An 18,095-nucleotide genomic window follows, 5' to 3' on the forward strand; every position below is an offset into this window, starting at 1 on the left:
GGGTTGCAACGTCTAGACTCTGGCAGGGTGAAGTTGGGAAGAGAGAGCAAGCAGAATGCAGCGCATGTCACTGGGAATAATACTGATGTATTTGCTCACTTGCATGTTAATTGCTGCACATGCTCTGTATCTGTAAATACAATGAGGCTGCTGCAGCTTCTCAACTGGCTGCTCCAGGGCAGTGCACTGTGAATAGCTTTTGGATTGAGAGTCAGCTGTCCCAGTACTTAAGAAATCTCAGTTGACTGTTTTCTTTACATAGCCTGCAGTGAACAGGACTCAGAACCAGGGGCACGTCTGACCTGCCGGATTTTACTCCATCTGTTTAAGACTCCACAGCTGAACCCATGCCAGCAAGATGGCAGTAAGTGAATGGAAGTAGAGCCTTTCTTTATTGTGAAAGTACTGAGGCTCTTGCACCCCAAGAAAAGAAATGCTGGACCCTATGATTAGAGATGACCTGCTCGCTTTGAATAAAGCGGGCAAAGCATGATAGACTGCTTTCTGCAGAGGACAAAGAACAATATCCTTCCATTTATGCCACCCTCTGGTAGCCTGGCATGTTGGGGGAGGAAGCTCTGGAGGCCAGGAACCCACCAGTAGAGGTGGCCTTGCTGTCACTAAGCCATTAGAGTAATGATCACTTTTTTTTTTCTTTTTGTCTAGAGCTTTGTACAGCTTCTTAGCTCGGTGCCAGAAGCTGTTATTTTACAGCACTCCCTTTTTGTCTGATAATGGAACGAGTCCAGGAAGCTCTGTTTTTGGCTCCTCATCAGTATCCTGATAGCTCAGATCTCTAAACCCAGCCCGTATTCTAGGTTAGGGTACTGTTGGAGCTTAGAGTTCATGACACAGCCACTGCTCCCCATTTGGATTTCATGGTTCAGTTGTCACAGCATGATTGGCACTGTGCTGCATGAAGCTTAATTAAATTGACCCCATGTTACAGCTGGGAAAAGGACTAGCCTCAGGATTCTCTGAGCTTGATTCTGTGGTACTGGCTGGCACATAATACAGGCAGCTCTGAAGTCTGTGCCTTTCTCTCTTGATGAGTATTGCCCTTCCTTATTGTCCTCTTTGCAGACAAACCCACGGTGGGAATCCGTTCTTCTTGTGACCGTCACTTACTGGCAGCTTCCCAGAACCGTATTGTGGATGGAGCAGTCTTTGCAGTACTGAAAGCTGTCTTTGTTCTGGGTGTGTACCTGCTTGTGTTAGCCTGCACCTGTAAGAATGTCTTCTGGGGCAGAGGGAGCCAGTACTGTATTGCACGGGGGTACACGTGTGCTGGCTGTGCTGAAGGACTGAGAGGAGATCTGTTTTGGTGGCTGTGTGTCTTCTCTGTCTGAAGCCCTCTGGCTGAGCTGTAAGCCTGCTTTTTTGTATCTCTTACCTGCAGAGAGATCACTGGTCACAGGGAGCGTTCTTCAAAAGCTCAGGATGTTTTGTGGATCAGGCTTTGGGTTTGGCATTGATGATTAAGTACGACTTTCTCTTTCCTTGTAGGAGATGCAGAACTGAAAGGCTCTGGCTTTTCCCATCCTGGAGGTGTCGATGATCTCATGGACGATGAGTTGGGCACCAGGAAGGCTGGTGGTCGGGTAGTAACTGTAGAAACAGCTAGCCTGGATATTTATGCCAAGTATGTACTAAGGAGTATCTGTCAACAGGTGAGTCTGTCCCATCCCTGCGCTTGTCCTTATCTCTTCTGCAGATAGATACATTCCATGTGGCTTTCTGCAGCTTGTGTTTGGCAGGTATTTCTTTGAAGTATCAGTAAAGAACCAGCTGGGGTTCTGCCACGTGATGGCGCTCACCATTAGGGGAAAAGAAAAAGGCAAACAGCTGTCAAGAAGTAGGTGTTGCAGTATGCAGGGACTGCACATCCCCTTTGCTCTGGCAGTGGCACAAGGCTCGTGTCCAAGGAGGGGAGTGCTGGGAGTGGTTTGCTGAGATGTGTGCCGGAGGCATAGAAGATAAGAATAAGACAGACAGCTTGTTGAAGTGATAAATGGTGCCTCTCAGAAAACAGCTTAAGTGTTGCTAGCAGCTAGGCTGTTAATGTATCCCTGGGCTTTGCAGTGCCCTGTTCAGTTAATTAAAGAAACAAAACCAAAAATCTTTTGCTCAGCCCCAATCTGACAGCACCAGTATTTCTGTTCCTTTGAGGAAAATTGACATTTGAGGAACTGAAACCTGGCTAATAAGATACTTAGTTCCAGACTGGAGTGCCTGTTACTACTGCTGTATGAAAATGGGTGTTGAAGGGTGGCTTTGGCCGTGGTTACAAATTTGTTCTGTCAACAGGGAAGATGCAGTGTTGCAATTTGAAGTGCACATTCCACTTAGTACTGTGTTATCCTTGTGCTTTGTGATGCTGTTGTTTTTGTTAAATGGCTCAATATATAGCAGCGTTACCAGCTGACCAAAGAAGAATTGGAGCTGCCTATTTAGGAGCACAAATACAACATACTTGGTGCTGCTGAAACCTGACTATAACATTAACAGAAGTAAATCTTCCCTTACTAGTCCCAGTCTTATGTGGGAAGGACCCACAGCAAATAGAACATGTATGGAAAGGAATAGCAGCATGTCAGGTATCAATACAGCAATGGTTGGCAGAACTGGTTATATAGGAGCGAGTATTTGAGCAGACAACAGTGAATACCACCGAGTTGTGCCAGAGCTCCTGCAGCTGTGAAGGGTGGGTAAAATATTACGTTTATCATTAGCACCTCCAGTGTGAGCAACAGATGCTGTAGAACTCACAGTATCCATTCTGAAATGCCTATGGAATGCCTTAAGCTATAGATGGTGATTTCTCAAACTCAAAAATAAATAAATAAATAAATAAAAGCTCTATCATATTCAGGTATGTATTTTATATTAGACATTGTCATGATGGTGTAGGGAAAAGGAGTAGATTATAGAATTAAGGTAAAGGTTTCATAGGTGCTAATGTTTGTAACCAAATTATCGGCCTGCCCTTTAGCCTGTTCAGATTAGTACACGTAATGATGATTTTCCCTTTGAAAAGATTAATTACGTTTTAACTGTGATAAGACACAGAGTCACAAGTGGAAGCCAAGAGGGAGGCTTGAGACACAGCTGCTAACTTGAGTCTGGTGGTTGGGATAGTAGAGTTGTCCGTAGCGCTTGGAAAAGGTGTTCATTGTGCTCTCCGGTGAAGGGAGAGATGAAGGACTCCGTTTCAGTAGCATGGAGCCTGTGGAGGTGACTGTCCTATTTAAAGAAAAAAAAAATCTTGGTGAGAAAGAGGCTGTTAGTCCCTTGAGACAAAAATGGTAGTTGACTTAATACCTACTTGTAAGATTATCCTAATAAAGGGATGATTGCAGACAAGTCCCACTGAATTCTTTTAGAAAGGTAGGCAAGTGGCAAAAAGGGTGTTCCCAAGGATGTGTATATTACATATACAAGGAAGCGAAATTTTGAGAAGAATGGTGTAGTGAAGAGAAAAAATGTGATAGGCATTGGAGGAATCGCCAGGTCCACATGCACTGGCAAAGCAGAGTTGTATTTTGGGGTGAGGTCACTGAAGACTTAGGCTGTGCTTTCACAAGGGTTTCAAGTCAGACTTAGTCTTTCCAGTCTTCGTGCTCTACTTAGTGCTCAGACTACTGCCTACTGGAAAGAGGGGCCATTCCCAGCTTTCTAGGCTTAGCATCAGCACCTGTGCTTCATGAACTGGGTCCTTATTACTCCTCTAATCTCCTCTGGCTGTCACTTCTCAGTGGAAGAATTCTCTGATCCGGCTTGATATGCAGCTGCAGAAGTGCTTACATAGCAGTCCTCTGTAGATTTTAATTTTCATGAATTAGCCTAATTGATTTTCAATATGAAAAAATCCTGCAGTAATGAATGCTTCAGGTTAACTGTGAATTACATAAAGAAGTATCTACCTCATATTTGTTTTGGAAATTGCCACCTGATAATATGTTTAGAGGCCACCAACTGAAATTGAGAGGCTGACAATAATAGTTTTCTGTCCACCTTCTCCTCATGATTAGTGACTTTATAAACATCTTGTATCCAGTCAGTTATTTTCCCTTCCAGGCAGTGAGAAGCAAGGTGAATGTTCTTCACTGAGGATGGCAGTGTGTTTTCCATTACCATCTGAGAGTTAAGGGATGTGCTTTTCCTTAAGACACATTCTAGTTTAGCCTTAGCTGCAGCCCTGAGTTATTTAATTTAGCACAGTCCTAGGGTTTTTGCACAAGAAATGGACTAAATAAATTTAAGTGATCCCTTCTGACCTTTGAGCCCAAGTGGCAAAGTCAATAAAGTCTGGGCATGGCAGTGACTGTGTAGTGTTAAATCATGCTAATACTTCATCAAAGGAAACAGCAGCTACTGTGCTTCTCAACAGCTGATTTGTCAGAGTTGATATTTTCTTTGTCATGATTGCTGTGCTGTGCCTGATGCCTGCTGAATCAGGATAGTGCAGTTCATGAAGAAAAATGATTATCAGGCATTACGGCGTACTAATAAGGTTCTTAGGAGTTTGTTTTCCCTACATCTATCTGATACTGAAAGCAGAAGCACCAGTTCGGTATCAGAAATGAGTTTAACTGTTCTAACTCTGCCTTCATCCTGCAGGAGTGGGTAGGGGAGCGATGTCTCAAGTCCCTCTGTGAAGACAGCAATGACTTGCAGGATCCCGTCCTGAGCAGCACACAGGCCCAGAGGCTGATGCAGCTGATCTGTTATCCACACCGATTGCTGGACAACGAGGAAGGAGAAAATCCTCAGCGGCAGAGGATTAAACGCATCTTACAGGTGCAGGCTCCTGCCAGAGTCCAGGAATGATCTAGTAACTGCCTGATGTGACATCAGGATGGTGGAGTCGGCGCTATCTGAGTGGTGCAGCCCTCTCCGAGGGATCTGAGACTCATTATCATGGGAGCTGAGGGCATGGGTTGAGGACATAGTTTGAACTGAGATAAGGACTCATACGAAGTGTGTGTGTGTGTGTTGCAGAATCTGGACCAGTGGACCATGAGGCAGTCCTCGCTGGAGCTGCAGCTGATGATTAAGCAGACTGCAAACAACGTGAGTTTCTGCTCAGTGCGACCATGCAGGGATGGGCGCTGCCAGCATTGAAGTGGCTGCTGGTGAGGTGGTAGGTTGGTGACCTGGCAGAAGTGAGAATAGGGAGAAAAGAAAGAGCATGCGTTGGTGAGTCTGGCTTGTGAAAACAAAGCATGAGATGGATGTGAGGAGTCTGAGACTCAAAGAGAAGCGTTCATGGGGGAGCTGGCAATCTAGATTTCTACTGAGTTTAAATGTGTTTAAATGTGGAAGCCCTATCAGTGGGTGCTTTCAGAGCAGGACTTAGCTCTCTTTTCTTCCCTATCTCCAGGAGATGAACTCCTTGTTGGAAAATATAGCCAAGGCCACTATTGAGGTATTCCAGCAGTCAGCAGAGACCAGCTCTGCTAGTTCTGCTGGCAATGGAGTCAACAATCTCAGTAGCTCAGCAAGTGCTACGCCAGCCAGTAACAAATCCAAACCCATCCTCAGGTAGGTGTCTCAGCATGAAGTTGTCCTGTAGACAACTTGAATCATAGGTTGGATTACAAACTGCTTTTCTCTTTTGTGTTGTCACAGTTCCCTGGAGAGATCAGGAGTGTGGTTGGTGGCCCCTCTGATTGCCAAGCTCCCAACGTCAGTGCAGGGCCATGTGCTGAAAGCTGCTGGAGAAGAACTGGAGAAAGGACAACATCTGGGGTCATCATCCCGCAAAGAGCGGGACCGCCAGAAGCAGAAGAGGTGAGTCGTGGGGAGAGGGCAGGCCTTGCTTGCTGTGCTGATCCCCCAGCCTGGCAGTGTAGTTACATCGCTGTCCTCTCTGCAGCATGTCCCTCCTGAGCCAGCAGCCGTTTCTGTCACTGGTGCTAACTTGCCTGAAGGGACAGGATGAGCAGCGGGAAGGCCTCCTCACCTCTCTGTACAGTCAGGTCCAGCAGGTAGGTGTCTTTCTTCTCCCCTCACTTTCCTCAAAGGCTCACTCCTGAGCAGACAGGCTGTTGGCATGTCCTTGGAGATGTTGTCTGTCTGTCTTTGTACTCAGTAAGGCAAAGATCTTACCAGGGTTGATACAGGGTGCTTCAGCTGACCTCTCTGAGTCACCAGTCATCGGATAGCACAAGCTGCTCTCTATAAACTTCAGCATACAACACATGAGGTCTGTCTTCTGTTCTAAATCTTAGATCGTTACGAATTGGCGGGAAGATCAGTATCAAGATGACTGCAAAGCCAAGCAGCTGATGCATGAAGCCCTGAAGTTACGACTGAACTTGGTGAGCAGTTGCAAAAAAGAGGTTAACCATATGAAGTGAATAGTTTGGTGCCTTTTTTTCCCCCTTTTTTGGAGAGCGCACACGTTGGCAGGGCTATAAATGTCTTGAAGTGAGGGTCACCCCTGCTGCTGGGTTTTAAACCCTGAGTGGTATAGGATGTGTGGAAAAACTTCCTTGTTCTATTGAACCAGGATGAAATCCACAATCGTGGTCTCCATTTCAGAGACGTGCCATGCAGGCTGCTCCCAGTATTGCCTTCTCATTGTAATGCTTTTGTGCTCCCCATTGTGACTACTTGTATCTGAGGTTTGGCCTGTTGTCTGCAGTCTCCTTGAGCTCTCAGAAGGAGTTGCCGTAGCCCAGGAGTTGCTCTGGTTTAGGCTTCCTTCTGACTTTTAAGTCTTAGTGTTTCTTTTTGGTGTATTTTTGACTAAACTGCTCTTCTCTGTCAGGTGGGAGGCATGTTTGACACGGTTCAACGCAGTACGCAGCAGACAACCGAATGGGCTGTGCTTCTCCTGGACATCATCAGCAGTGGCACCGTGGACATGCAGTCAAACAAGTAACTATCTGGCTGACTTCTGATCTGTATGGTTCCCTAGGGAGGCATTCAGGCGTTCATTAGCACAGCCCCTTCCCCTGTGTGAGCTAGCTGTCTCTCTAGACTCTCTGTTGGAAGCACTGTGACAGGTGAAGGAGACTTTGGAGTAATAGCAGGCTGTAACTTAAGTCCTAGTGTCCAAGTATACTCTTCCAACGTACCAAGAGCAAACTCTGCTTTCCAGATGCAGAGAGAGAAACTGGGGAGAGCTGAGTCTGGATCTGCTTTTCAGATAAGCTGAAGGGGTGGGCAGGAGGCCATTCTTAATCTGTGATACTGCACTTGACTGAAGTGTGGACACCTGGCAGCGTATAACCAAAAGAAGGATTACTGTGGGAGGCTGAAGAGTGCTTGGTGCTTCTGGCTGTAGGCAGAATTCCTAGCAGTCTAATAGTGTTTGGTGTTAGTGTGATGGCCAGGGCTTTGTCTGGTTCTTCTGTGACTTTGGCCTTTCTGCTCTGACCAACAGCGAGCTCTTCACTACTGTCTTGGACATGTTGAGTGTTCTCATCAATGGCACCCTGGCTGCTGATATGTCCAGCATTTCTCAGGGCAGCATGGAGGAAAACAAGCGGGCGTACATGAATCTCGTCAAGAAACTCAGGGTGAGAGACACCAGGCCTTGTACAAGGAGCTGTGTGCTGCATCATGGTCATCCAACTCTGCAGATTTACCTGTCTCACATTGTACTAGTCCTGTTGCTGTTTAGAAAAGCAGTAAGAGTTGCCCTAGTGGCTCTGTGGGCCTTGGGCTGAACAGTACAGAGATGACAGGGAATGCAGAGGTGGAGGCTGACACCGCTAAAGGCACAGGTCGGCTTTGGGTGTTGTTTTTTTCTGAGCAATTCTTGAAGTTTTCTCTACTCCACTCGTGCAGAAAGAGCTGGGGGACCGGCAGTCTGACAGCCTGGAGAAGGTACGACAGCTCCTGCCACTTCCCAAGCAGACCCGAGATGTCATCACCTGCGAACCTCAGGGATCCCTCATTGACACCAAAGGCAATAAAATAGCTGGATTTGACTCCATATTCAAGAAGGAGGTAAGTGAAGCTTTGCTGTCTGCCTCACAGCTCCTGAGCGCAGGTTTCGCCTTGTCTTCTGATGCCGTGAGTCTCCGCTGCTTGGGAGGCATCAGTATGCAGCACCTTGTTGCCTGCCGAGCTTGAAATGGCTGGCTGCACACAGGCAAGCTGGTGCATAACTATGTCTGAAAAGGGCAAGGCTGGCTGTTAATGCTCAGCAATACCTGCTGCTATGGCCTGAGAAATTATTTTAACTTTTGTTTTGTGCTCGTGGCTGTATGAAGCAAAAAAAAAATCTATAATCCCTGTCACATGACATAACGGGTACTGTCAGTGTGTGGCAGGAGACTGTCAGAGGTGGAATGAAGGAGAATGGCAGTTTTTGATGAAGGTTTTTAGAAATGACTGCTTTGCCCTGAGGAAGAGCAAAACCCCCCCCTTGTAAGCCCTTACCACTAGTAAGGGCTCAGGTTGTCTTTTTTTTTTGTCCTGGAACATGTGGAATGGAGTCTGATGGAAGTGTAGTTTCCTGTAGTAGGAGAAAGAATAGGGGCTTATTGGTTCTTATTTCTTTTGATTTCAAGGGTTTGCAAGTCTCTACAAAGCAGAAGATTTCCCCTTGGGATCTGTTTGAGGGCTTAAAGCACTCAGCCCCTCTGTCCTGGGGATGGTTTGGGACAGTCCGGGTGGACCGCAAGGTGTCTAGATTTGAGGAGCAGCAGAGACTTCTTCTGTACCACACGCACTTGAAACCCAAGCCCCGCAGTTATTACCTGGAGCCATTGCCATTGCCTCCTGAAGAGGAGGAGCCTCCTACACCTGTGACTTTAGAGCCGGAGAAGAAAGCTGTGGAACCAACCAAGGCTGATAAAACCAGCTCCAATCCTGCCACCTCTACTGAAGAACGCAAGAAGAAACAGAGCAAAACCAAGAAACGCAACCAGTCTGCCAGCAAAAGTGAGGTAAATGACTGTCCAACAGATACAGACCTCCTGTGTCCAACCCCATTAGTCCAACTCTGAGCACTCCCTTTAGTTGAGCACTCCCTTTAGTCTTTCTAAGGAGCCTGAAAGCAGTGGTGGTGAAGATGGGATATGTTTCTTCTCAGATGGGAGCACTGGAGCTCTGTCCTGTTTCTACTAGCCTGGGGCAGGGCAAGCAGTGACTGACCCTGGCTGCTTCCTGTGAACTTTGCAAGTCTTTAATATGCTTGATCCGTTCATGAATTTGCAGTGCATGCTGATCTCTCTTATTCCCTTCTTGATCCTTGCAGGATTTTGTGTTGGGTCCCAGCCGAGGGGTTTCCTATGGAGTTGGCATGCCTACAGACCTCTTGCATCACCAGGGGGGAAGCACCATGTCTAGGCTAGCCTATGGGCAGTCACCGGTGGGTCTCTATGCCCAGAATCAGCCTCTTCCAGCAGGTAGGTGTGCAGGGGAGGCGAGAGTGGGGCAAGCCTTTGGGAACCTCTTGTAAGAACCCTTCTTGTGAGATGGTTCTACACACACTTGCCCTTCTGCCTGTCATGTATCCAGATACAGTGATGAACAGTTATTCTGGAGCTGCAAGGCTCAAGGACAGCATGTGCCTAGTCAGTCTGTTTCTTTTCCTCTTGCAGGTGGCCCTCGCCTGGATACATCCTACAGACCTGTGCGCATGCCATTGGGGAAACTTGTTCAGAGTCGTCCTCCATATAGTGGGGTGCTGCCTTCAGGGATGGGGAGCATGATGGGCATCGACCCCTCCTACAAGCCAGCAGTGTACAGACAACAACCTCCAGTGTCCCAGGGACAGATACTGAGGCAGCAGCTTCAAGCAAAGTTGGTAAGTCAGAGATGTGCTCTTGTTGGGCCCCATAGCAGGGCAAGTCCTAGCTGTTGGCTGCCACTGTCCACTCTAGCCAGAACTCTCCAACCCTGTCTCTGTTTCTGCCCTCAAAAGGTGTTTGTTCCTCTGGCCAGCTCTGTGTTTGCCAATGGTTTTGTTGGATCCATTTGTCCAACAGTTGGTGGAGACTGAGTGAGGTGCACTGGGGATGTCTTGCAGCTGTTGGGCAGTGAGAGGTGGGATGGTAACGGCCTGTTTGCCCCAAGTCAGGGCGAGGCAAATGTCAGTAGCATCTGCGTGCCACGAAGCAGCCTTGTAGTTTCAGCAGTGAAGCTCCTTGTCTGGTATGGTGGGACTGCTGAGGAGAAGGCAGCAGCGTCCTGGCCTTTGGAGAAGTTGAAAAAACTGTTCCTGTGTTGCCTTCCAGCAGGGCCAAGGCATAATGGGACAGCAGCCAGTACGCCAGATGGCTCCAACCCCATCCTATGGAACACTGCAGCCCTCCCAGGTAAGTGGCAGTGACCACAGGTAAAACTGGAGTCTTGCTACGGCACATAGCGGTGTCTTCATTTCTGCTGTTAAGTCCTGGAATCTCTTGGCTCTTTTCACTCATTTTCTGGCCAGCACAAATCTGAATCCCAGAGATGAACTGTCTTGTGACCGCCTTTACAGGTGAATATATGCTGCTCTGTGACTAACAAAGTTTTTTTTTGTTTCATTTCAGGGTTACACATCTTACGTCTCCCACATAGGCCTTCAGCAGCACCCCTCCCAGTCAGGCACGATGGTACCTCCTACGTACTCTGGCCAGCCCTATCAGAATTCCCACCCCAGCTCTAATCCTGCCCTGGTGGATCCTGTTAGGCAGATGCAGCAGAGACCAAGTGGCTATGTGCACCAGCAGGCTCCAGGCTACGGGCACACCTTGGGCAACACACAGAGGTACCTCCCACCCTACTGGATGTTAATAAGCTGTATTTCATCAAGGGCTTCCCTGCTCTGTCCAGACAACTTGAACAGCAATCTGTGAAAAGCCTATTCTCCATGCTGCGTTACACAGCATCCGAGTCCTTTACACCCTCGGGGAGCATCTTTATCCAGCTTTCAGTCCCGAGAAGAAACAGAGAGATAGGATGAAATTCAGAGATGCTAGCTGCAGGCAGGAGTTGGTGTTACTAACCAGAGAAAGATGAAATTGTGAAATATGAAGTAAATGACCTGGGAAAGTCACAATTTTTTTGAATTTAAATCTAGCCAGCAGCTTGCCTTCTGAAGGTGTGATATGGTAGTTCCATTGCTCCTGGGCAGGCATAAATCTGTCAGTGAGACAGTGCAGAACAGCGGGCCATATACCATTACTTAGGGCTTCTGGAAAAGCAGGTTGGATGGAGCCCTTGAAGGTCCCTGGTGTCCCTCACCTTTCTGCAGAGAAGCAGCACGGGTTGCAAGCAGCTGTTTGAGCTGTCTTGATGGCAGCAGTTGGGTTTCGATTAGATAAGCTAGCTGCCTGTGAATCTTTTACTCCATGGGCTTGTCCTTTTCTTTTGCAGATTCCCTCACCAGTCGATACAGCAGGCCCCCATGATGAGTGGGATGAACCATTTGGGTCCACAAGGAGTCCCCTCAGGAATTCGACCCAGCCAGATACTGCCTGACCAGCAGCAGCAGCAGTACCTGAGGCAGCAGCAGCAACAGCAGCAGCAGATGCTGAGGGTGAGTGGTTGCTGCTGGGACAAAGGCCACTGGAGCTGGAGGGGACTTGCCAAATGCTGTCCTCTGTCAGTAACACTGTGCTCTGCCCCGGTGTGCCCAGAGGGATGTCAGCTCTTGGGGCCTGTCTGTAATGCTTTTTTAGGCAGTTCTCCCTTCCATGGAGTTGGCAGTTCCTGAGGCACTGCCTCTTGCCAGTCACCCAGTGTGAGGTTAAAAGAAAGTTAAGAGCACAAAAGATCTGTTTAGTCCTCTGTGGCTTGCATCCTACCTCTTCCTGCTCAGTTTGGGCCCATAAGGTCATGCAGACTGCTAACTGTCTTAGAAATTAAGTGTTGCAGGAGCTAGAAACAAAATGAACCACCCTCCCCCTGCCCATACCGGGGCAGGCAGTCATTCTTTATAAGATCAGTTTTAGGGGCATGTCTATGTTTTCACAAATGTAGTGATGACACTTAGTTTTCTGAGGGGAGCCTGAGCAAGACAGTGGTTTCTGCAGAGTGCCACAGTCAGCGGTATTTGGGAATTGCTGCCTTGTACTGGACAAGAGACTGCCTGTAGCGTGGTCAGCAGCTTTTGATGAGTAGCACCTTCTGACTATTCAGTGGGTTTCTTTTAGCATTCTCCATCGCTTGTATTTAGGGAAAGAACATACTCAGACAAGTTGCTAGCAGTTTTCCTAGCTCAGTAACTTAACGTGTACCTTCAGCTTTTAGCTGACGTTGCTTGGTTACTCAAAAAATGTGGAGTGCCCAAAATCTCTGCAGTTACAGTGACTCTTGCTGTATTATCAGGAGCATACCAGATGCAGAACAGACTCCTGATGCTTGAGTTGACTGTCACATGCAGTAGCTTGTAGAAAGGAAGCATGGCCTTTTGTTTTCCATGGGCAGTAGTCAGCTGTTGCAAGGAGGCAGGACATGAAATCAGGAGGAGGGTCTCCAGGCTCATTGAGTCAGTTACCTGCTTATTGAGGTCACAATATCCATTTCATGAACCCAAGGGACCAAATTGGCTGAAGATGAAAGTTAGGAGGCTGGTCTAGAAACTCAGTCCCTTTGACGGGTAGAATCCTTGATCCAAGCTTCATTGTGTTTGTGAGCGGTTCTTGTACCCAGTTATTACTCTCTGCTGTGTCCTGGCTCTTTTGTCCTTGTTTACTGTCTGTTCTTTCTCTCTGCTGTTTACCCAGCGTATTCCTAGGGAGCACTTGCATCTTTCGTAGGTCATTTTTTTCTGACCTCCTCTCATAAGATACCATCCCTTCTGATACGTTTTTGTCTGTTTTCTGAGTCTGTTCAAGCTTTGAACCTTACCCTTTTGAGCCAGTGATCAGAACTGTACCTATCAGCACCATGTTTTTTTATGATAGTTTTAGTGGTGTTCTGTTTCTGCTAGAAACTCTTCTGTTGACCTAGAGAGTTTAAAACTACCTCAACAGAATATTCTGTCTCTCTGTATTCTTCTTTCTTTATCTAGTTCTGTCAACATCTAGGTTGGAGCATTGCATCCAGTTTTATCTACGTCCTGTTACTGAGATGTAGCATCACTGCCGGGAGTGGCAGAGAAGGGCAGTTAGAACTTGAGGAGCTGGGGAATGTTTCTGAGGAGGAAAGGCTGATAATAGCTGGGCTTCAACTTAGAGAAGGAGAGACAAGGGGAGTCCCCAGATTTTGTCTTTTTAAAACAAACAAACACACACACAAAAAAAAGCTCTTACCTGTTCACATTCCTTGGCTGTAGGACAAGAAATGATCTTAAATCTTAACGTACAAGATTCAAGATAGACTAGGAAAACTCCAGTAGGAGTAACCAGGTGTGCAACATGAAATGGATTGAATTGAGAGGTTACAGGAGCTGTGCTGGTATGTCTGGAAACATTTTGAGAACAGGTCAGGGAAATACTCAGTGAAGCAGGTATTGCTGATCTTACCAGGAGGCAAGAGATGAACTGGCCAACCTCCGGAGATAGCTCGTAGTTGTTTTCCATTCTCGTATTGTGTTTACTCCTAGTCATTCCCCAGCTGACAAGTAGACTTGTAGTTCTCTTCCTGCCATCTGCTGAAAACTCATCTTACAGGATTTTGTTACTGTCACTGTGTTTCATGCAATTTCTCAGCCTGGGGCAGGGTCCTGGTGAAATTTGTGTAATTTAGGCACTTGTAAGGAAAGTGGTGTAAGAATTTGTTACTGCGGTAGAACGCCCTTTTCCCTTCAGCCCTGCCTGTGCGTTGCCCAGACAGGTCCCTGACGGCCCCTTCTCTTTTGTCTTCCCAGCAGCAACAGCAGCAGCAACAACAACAGCAGCAGCAACAGCAACAACAGCAACAACAACAGCAGCAGCAGCCGCCTCCGCCGCAGCCACAGCCGCAGCAGCAACCCCAGGTCTCCACAGTGCCTCAGCCACAGGCGCAGGGCCAGCCCCCAGGGCTGGGGATGCAGGCTCTTCCCCCCCAGCAGCCCATTGTGAGTGTTCCCTCGGAGATGAGGGATGTGATAGTCCAGCACAAATCCAGCCGTGCTCTACCTGCATCCTCCCCCCCAACTCCCTTCTCCCTCCCCTGCACTTCCCGTGGCTGGTGTGAATGCTGCGAGTGCCAGCCAGGTGGTGTGGCTGTAACCACGTTTCTCTCGTTGCAGTTCCAGCGCCAGGGCCTTCAGCAGACACAGCAGCAGCAGCAAACGGCTGCTTTGGTTCGACAACTTCAGCAGCAGCTTTCCAGTAAGCCTTGGTGTTCTTGATCCTGTCCCTAATCTTCTCCCCTGCCATTCCCCGTTGCAGGTGCCCTGGTGTAGGGAAGCTGGGCCAAGCCAAACTGTCTGTCTGAGGCCATAAATGATGTTGGCAGGGAAATGGCATCAGGACTTTGAGCTCCTGGCCCAAAGGGGCACGACAGCAGGGCAGGCAGTGCTGCCAGCATGTGAGCAACCTTCCAGACCTGCTGCATGCAGAGGGATGAGAGAGCTGAGCCTTTGTAGGGGCTGTCATGCAGTTTTCTCAGAAGGATTCAGTCTGCAGCTTTAAAGCATTCGGAGAAGCTTCCTCTGCTGTGGATGACCTCTGAGGGGCTCAGGGAGGCTGTAATCCTGCAGCATTCACATGGTGGGTGACCCAGAGATGTGATCAGGACAAGACTTCTTGCAGGCAAGGAGGGTACTCCAGGAAGCACTGCTTCATACCTGCTGGGTTCTGTGGGCTTCTGTGGCAGCTGTCACAGACAGGGTAATGGCACAGATGATGTTTGTAGTCTGGCACTGTGCAGCTATTCCTATAATCTGTATTTAACTGCTGGCTGGGGGGCTAGAAACAGAACTCGGTGCCTGTGCTGTTCCCCTCTGAACCACCTGCTGTTTTGCTGTCACCTTACTGACTTTTGTGCCACAAAAAATGGCAGCGACGCTATGAAAATGCCTACGAATGGGCTGCACGGGGTTTTTGCAGTGTGCTAGCTGTACGTGTGTGTGGTGGGGGCTGGGAACTTGGTGGTTGGGAGCTGACAACCCTCCTTTTTTCTTGCTGGGCCACCATTTCCATGGTAGTCAAGGACGTGAATGCCTACAGCTCGATGTCAAGTAAAAATACATTTGGCAGATTTTGATCTATCTGCTTGGTTAATTCAGTTTCTTAAATTGGTTATTCCTCAGAGTAGGCTTGTGCTTGGGGAAAGCTTGATACAATCACGGGTGGAGGTGTTTCTTTCCTCTGTGCATAACTTTCACATGTAACAGATGTCTGCAACAAATAATGGCCAAACAATAGTGCTTACACTTGGTCCTTGATAAAGTTCTTAATCCTTGTGACAAAAACAAACAAAAAAAAGCAAATAGAAGTTTTAATGTGCTAAATTTCCTGCTAGCCAGCTTCACAAACCACAAGTCTGTGCAAGGATCCCAGCCAGGACATTCAAGTAGAGGAATATCTCATATAAGTATCCGAATATAGCAGAATAGCCATATTTTCCTATCCTGTCTGTGTAGCAAACGGAGCGGGTTTTTATATGGAACGGATGCGTGGGTCCGATGCAGCCATGTGTCAGCGTGCAGCTTCCATGCCACCTCACTGGGCTTGCATCAGCTCCACCAAGAGCCATCTGGAGTTCTTGCCTGCAGTGTCCGGGGTGCAGCAGAAAGCAGGACATAGCCAAGAACATCTTGTAGGAGGGGGACAAGAATACCTTGGGCTCACGGTGGGTCAGGAGGCTCCAGGATATTCCTAAATACGCTGCTGTCCAGCAGAGTTGAGACAGAAAGAGGGCGGGCTAGCCTCGGGTTACACTGCTCTCCTTTTACTTAGTCTGCAGCATAAGACGTGCTGACGTGCTTCAAGAAAAGGCTCACAGATTTTATTAATCACATAGTGCCCAAGCACACTTCTGAGCAGTGTGCGTCACCAAGCATCAGTCCCAGCAGTCAGAAAGTTTGTGAGGTTCTTTAATAAAACCTTGCTGGGTTTCCTATCCCTTCTGTGCCACCTGGAAGTCCTTCGGGTATGTTGTTCATTTGTACCTACGTACTGTCAGGGAGTCAGGAGAGTTCCTGAAACCTTCGCTAAGTCTGGTTTCTGGGTGTACCTCAGGATGAATATTTGACACTGGCTGTCTGAACAGCTTGTTTGCCTCCTGGTGTTGTGCAATCTTATAGGGCAGATTTTCTTTCAAAGTACAGAGATAATTTGCACACAGCCTCATCGTCCTGACTTGCTGCCATCTTTCAGAGCTTTGTTGTGGTGCACCAAGTGTGCCTTGAGAGGTCTCTTCTGGAGAAGCTGTGGGATTGGGACTGGTGCTTATCTGTCTCTTCCTCAAAGAAAGGGGGGTCCTGACTGTGCTCCTGTCTAAAGCCTCAGACAAGTGAGCAGAACAGGGAGTGCCATAAAGGATGTAAGCGTGTTATGTTTGGTTTTGCTCATACACTGCAACATACCTCTAGGAGCTGCACTGGTGACAGGGGGGGAATCTGCTTGCAGAACAAACCTTGTGACTGTCTAACTCTTGACCCCAACAGATACGCAGCCGCAGCAGAACAACAACCCCTTTGGACGCTACTGATCTGGGGCACTTCAGCCTGGTCCAGGAGGGAGACATCACTGTGGACTGGATACAGCCTCTTCAGCCTGACCTGCAAACCAGGACTGCTCCCGGCCTCTGTCCTGGGGCTCGTGCCCCGAGTGCTGTGTGCCGCCGCTGCCCGTCTCACAGGGAGATGCCAGGAGGATGGTTTTATTGTACAGAGAAAGTGTTTTTACTATCCAATTTCTACAAACGTTTATGGAGATCCCTTGTGGCCGATAGTCTCCCTTCCCACTTTGGTTTCAGTTTTTACTCAGTTTTTAGTATTTTTGTTAAAATAATGATTAAGACATTGTAAAATTTTGTACTTTATTTATACCAGATGAACCCTGTACTGCAGACATTCTCGGATGAATACAGAGAGCTTACTTTGCAAAAGGAGTGTGTATTCAGAGCCTGCTTTTCCTCCTTCGAGCTCCTCCCAGCCTCCCAGTACAGCCCAGCAGCACCCTGCGCATGGTCTTTATCTCTTTCTCAGCAGAACTGATGTCTGCATTTTCTGCTTTTGTGAATGGGGGTGTTGCTGAGGCAAAGCCTTTTGGTTTGGGAAGGAAAGCCTTTCTTCCTTATTTGTTTCATAAGCTGGCGTTCGCATGCTTTCTGGGGTTTGTGCAAACTTCGTAGGCTTTGTATGTTGATTTAGAGCTTTGCTAGCAGTCTCTGGCATGTGGACAATGGGCAGAGGTTTAAGAGCAAAGAGGGAGGTAAATGAGAGAAGTTCCGAGCCCCAACAAGCCCAGCTTCCCAGCCACAGCAGTATCAGACACTCAAGCTGGCACCTCTGCAATCTAGGAGGAGCTGCAGCCCGAATGCACTCAGATCAGTACTTCTCTCAGCACGGTTTTGCTTGTAAGCACCAAGGCTCATCTGTTAGCTCCTTCCTGACAGCCCCGGTGCTTTTCTGGGTGGGTAACGTTCTGCATTCTCACCTGCAGACCCAGCTGATGCAGCCTGCTGCTCTGGAGTCTCATCTGTCTGCGTGTGGCAGGCTGCTTTGGCTTCGCTTAGTTGCAGTGCTGGTTCTCCCCTCCTGCTGTCTGTTGGACCTGGGAGCCACCCTTGACCTGCAGTAGTTCCTTGAGTACATTTTCTGGACCAGTATTTTCCTTCTGCCCTAGGAGGGTGGGAGCTTGTGAGGCTTGCAGGGGCCTCATGAAAGAGCTCCAGTTATAAGGAAAAATACACTAAAATGGTTTGTTACCAGTATGTAGGGTGGGCCACAGCAGTGTGAGGACAAGAAGGCGGCCAGCTGTGGGAGCTGGGAGGAAGGAGGAGGAAGGGGGATGCCCTCAGGCTGATGGGCAGGAGGGAGCCTGACCTGCCAGAGCCTCCCTGTGCCCAGCTCCTGCTGCTGCAAGAGCTGGAGCTGAGCCCTTCCCTAGCTGGGGGGGAGCTGTGCACCCTGCTCACCCCCACCCTGCAGCTTCCCTGCACCTGGCCGTGCCTCCTGCTGTGCTGCGTGGTGGGGGGAAGGTGCTGCTGGCCAGGAGTGATGGAGACGGGCTCCCTGCCTAATGAGAACGGACAGCTGTGTGTGGGGCGAC

General features: G+C 48.4%; 1 protein-coding gene across 4 annotated transcripts in view; it reads left to right on the top strand.

Annotated features, from left to right (window-relative positions):
* The window catches only part of MED12 (mediator complex subunit 12), a 37,229-nt gene extending 20,306 nt beyond the window's left edge, over positions 1 to 16,923 (top strand). For 2 of the 4 annotated variants that reach the window (XM_082770556.1, XM_082770559.1), the window contains 21 exons: positions 263 to 364; positions 1,084 to 1,197; positions 1,507 to 1,670; positions 4,621 to 4,800; positions 5,002 to 5,073; positions 5,384 to 5,544; positions 5,632 to 5,793; positions 5,879 to 5,990; positions 6,234 to 6,323; positions 6,776 to 6,885; positions 7,394 to 7,529; positions 7,801 to 7,962; positions 8,529 to 8,906; positions 9,218 to 9,368; positions 9,564 to 9,769; positions 10,200 to 10,280; positions 10,497 to 10,714; positions 11,323 to 11,485; positions 13,760 to 13,948; positions 14,123 to 14,204; positions 16,487 to 16,923. In XM_082770556.1, the coding sequence (XP_082626682.1) occupies positions 263 to 364; positions 1,084 to 1,197; positions 1,507 to 1,670; positions 4,621 to 4,800; positions 5,002 to 5,073; positions 5,384 to 5,544; positions 5,632 to 5,793; positions 5,879 to 5,990; positions 6,234 to 6,323; positions 6,776 to 6,885; positions 7,394 to 7,529; positions 7,801 to 7,962; positions 8,529 to 8,906; positions 9,218 to 9,368; positions 9,564 to 9,769; positions 10,200 to 10,280; positions 10,497 to 10,714; positions 11,323 to 11,485; positions 13,760 to 13,948; positions 14,123 to 14,204; positions 16,487 to 16,530 (3,077 nt within the window). In that variant the 3' untranslated portion in view covers positions 16,531 to 16,923. The remainder of the gene's footprint in view (positions 1 to 262; positions 365 to 1,083; positions 1,198 to 1,506; positions 1,671 to 4,620; positions 4,801 to 5,001; positions 5,074 to 5,383; positions 5,545 to 5,631; positions 5,794 to 5,878; positions 5,991 to 6,233; positions 6,324 to 6,775; positions 6,886 to 7,393; positions 7,530 to 7,800; positions 7,963 to 8,528; positions 8,907 to 9,217; positions 9,369 to 9,563; positions 9,770 to 10,199; positions 10,281 to 10,496; positions 10,715 to 11,322; positions 11,486 to 13,759; positions 13,949 to 14,122; positions 14,205 to 16,486) is intronic. The other 2 variants (XM_082770558.1, XM_082770557.1) reach the window with 2 other exon arrangements.
* The last annotated feature ends 1,172 nt before the right edge of the window (positions 16,924 to 18,095 follow it).

This window comes from Aythya marila, assembly GCF_965140915.1.
Source record: "Aythya marila genome assembly, chromosome: 13".
Classification (NCBI taxonomy): domain Eukaryota; kingdom Metazoa; phylum Chordata; class Aves; order Anseriformes; family Anatidae; genus Aythya; species Aythya marila.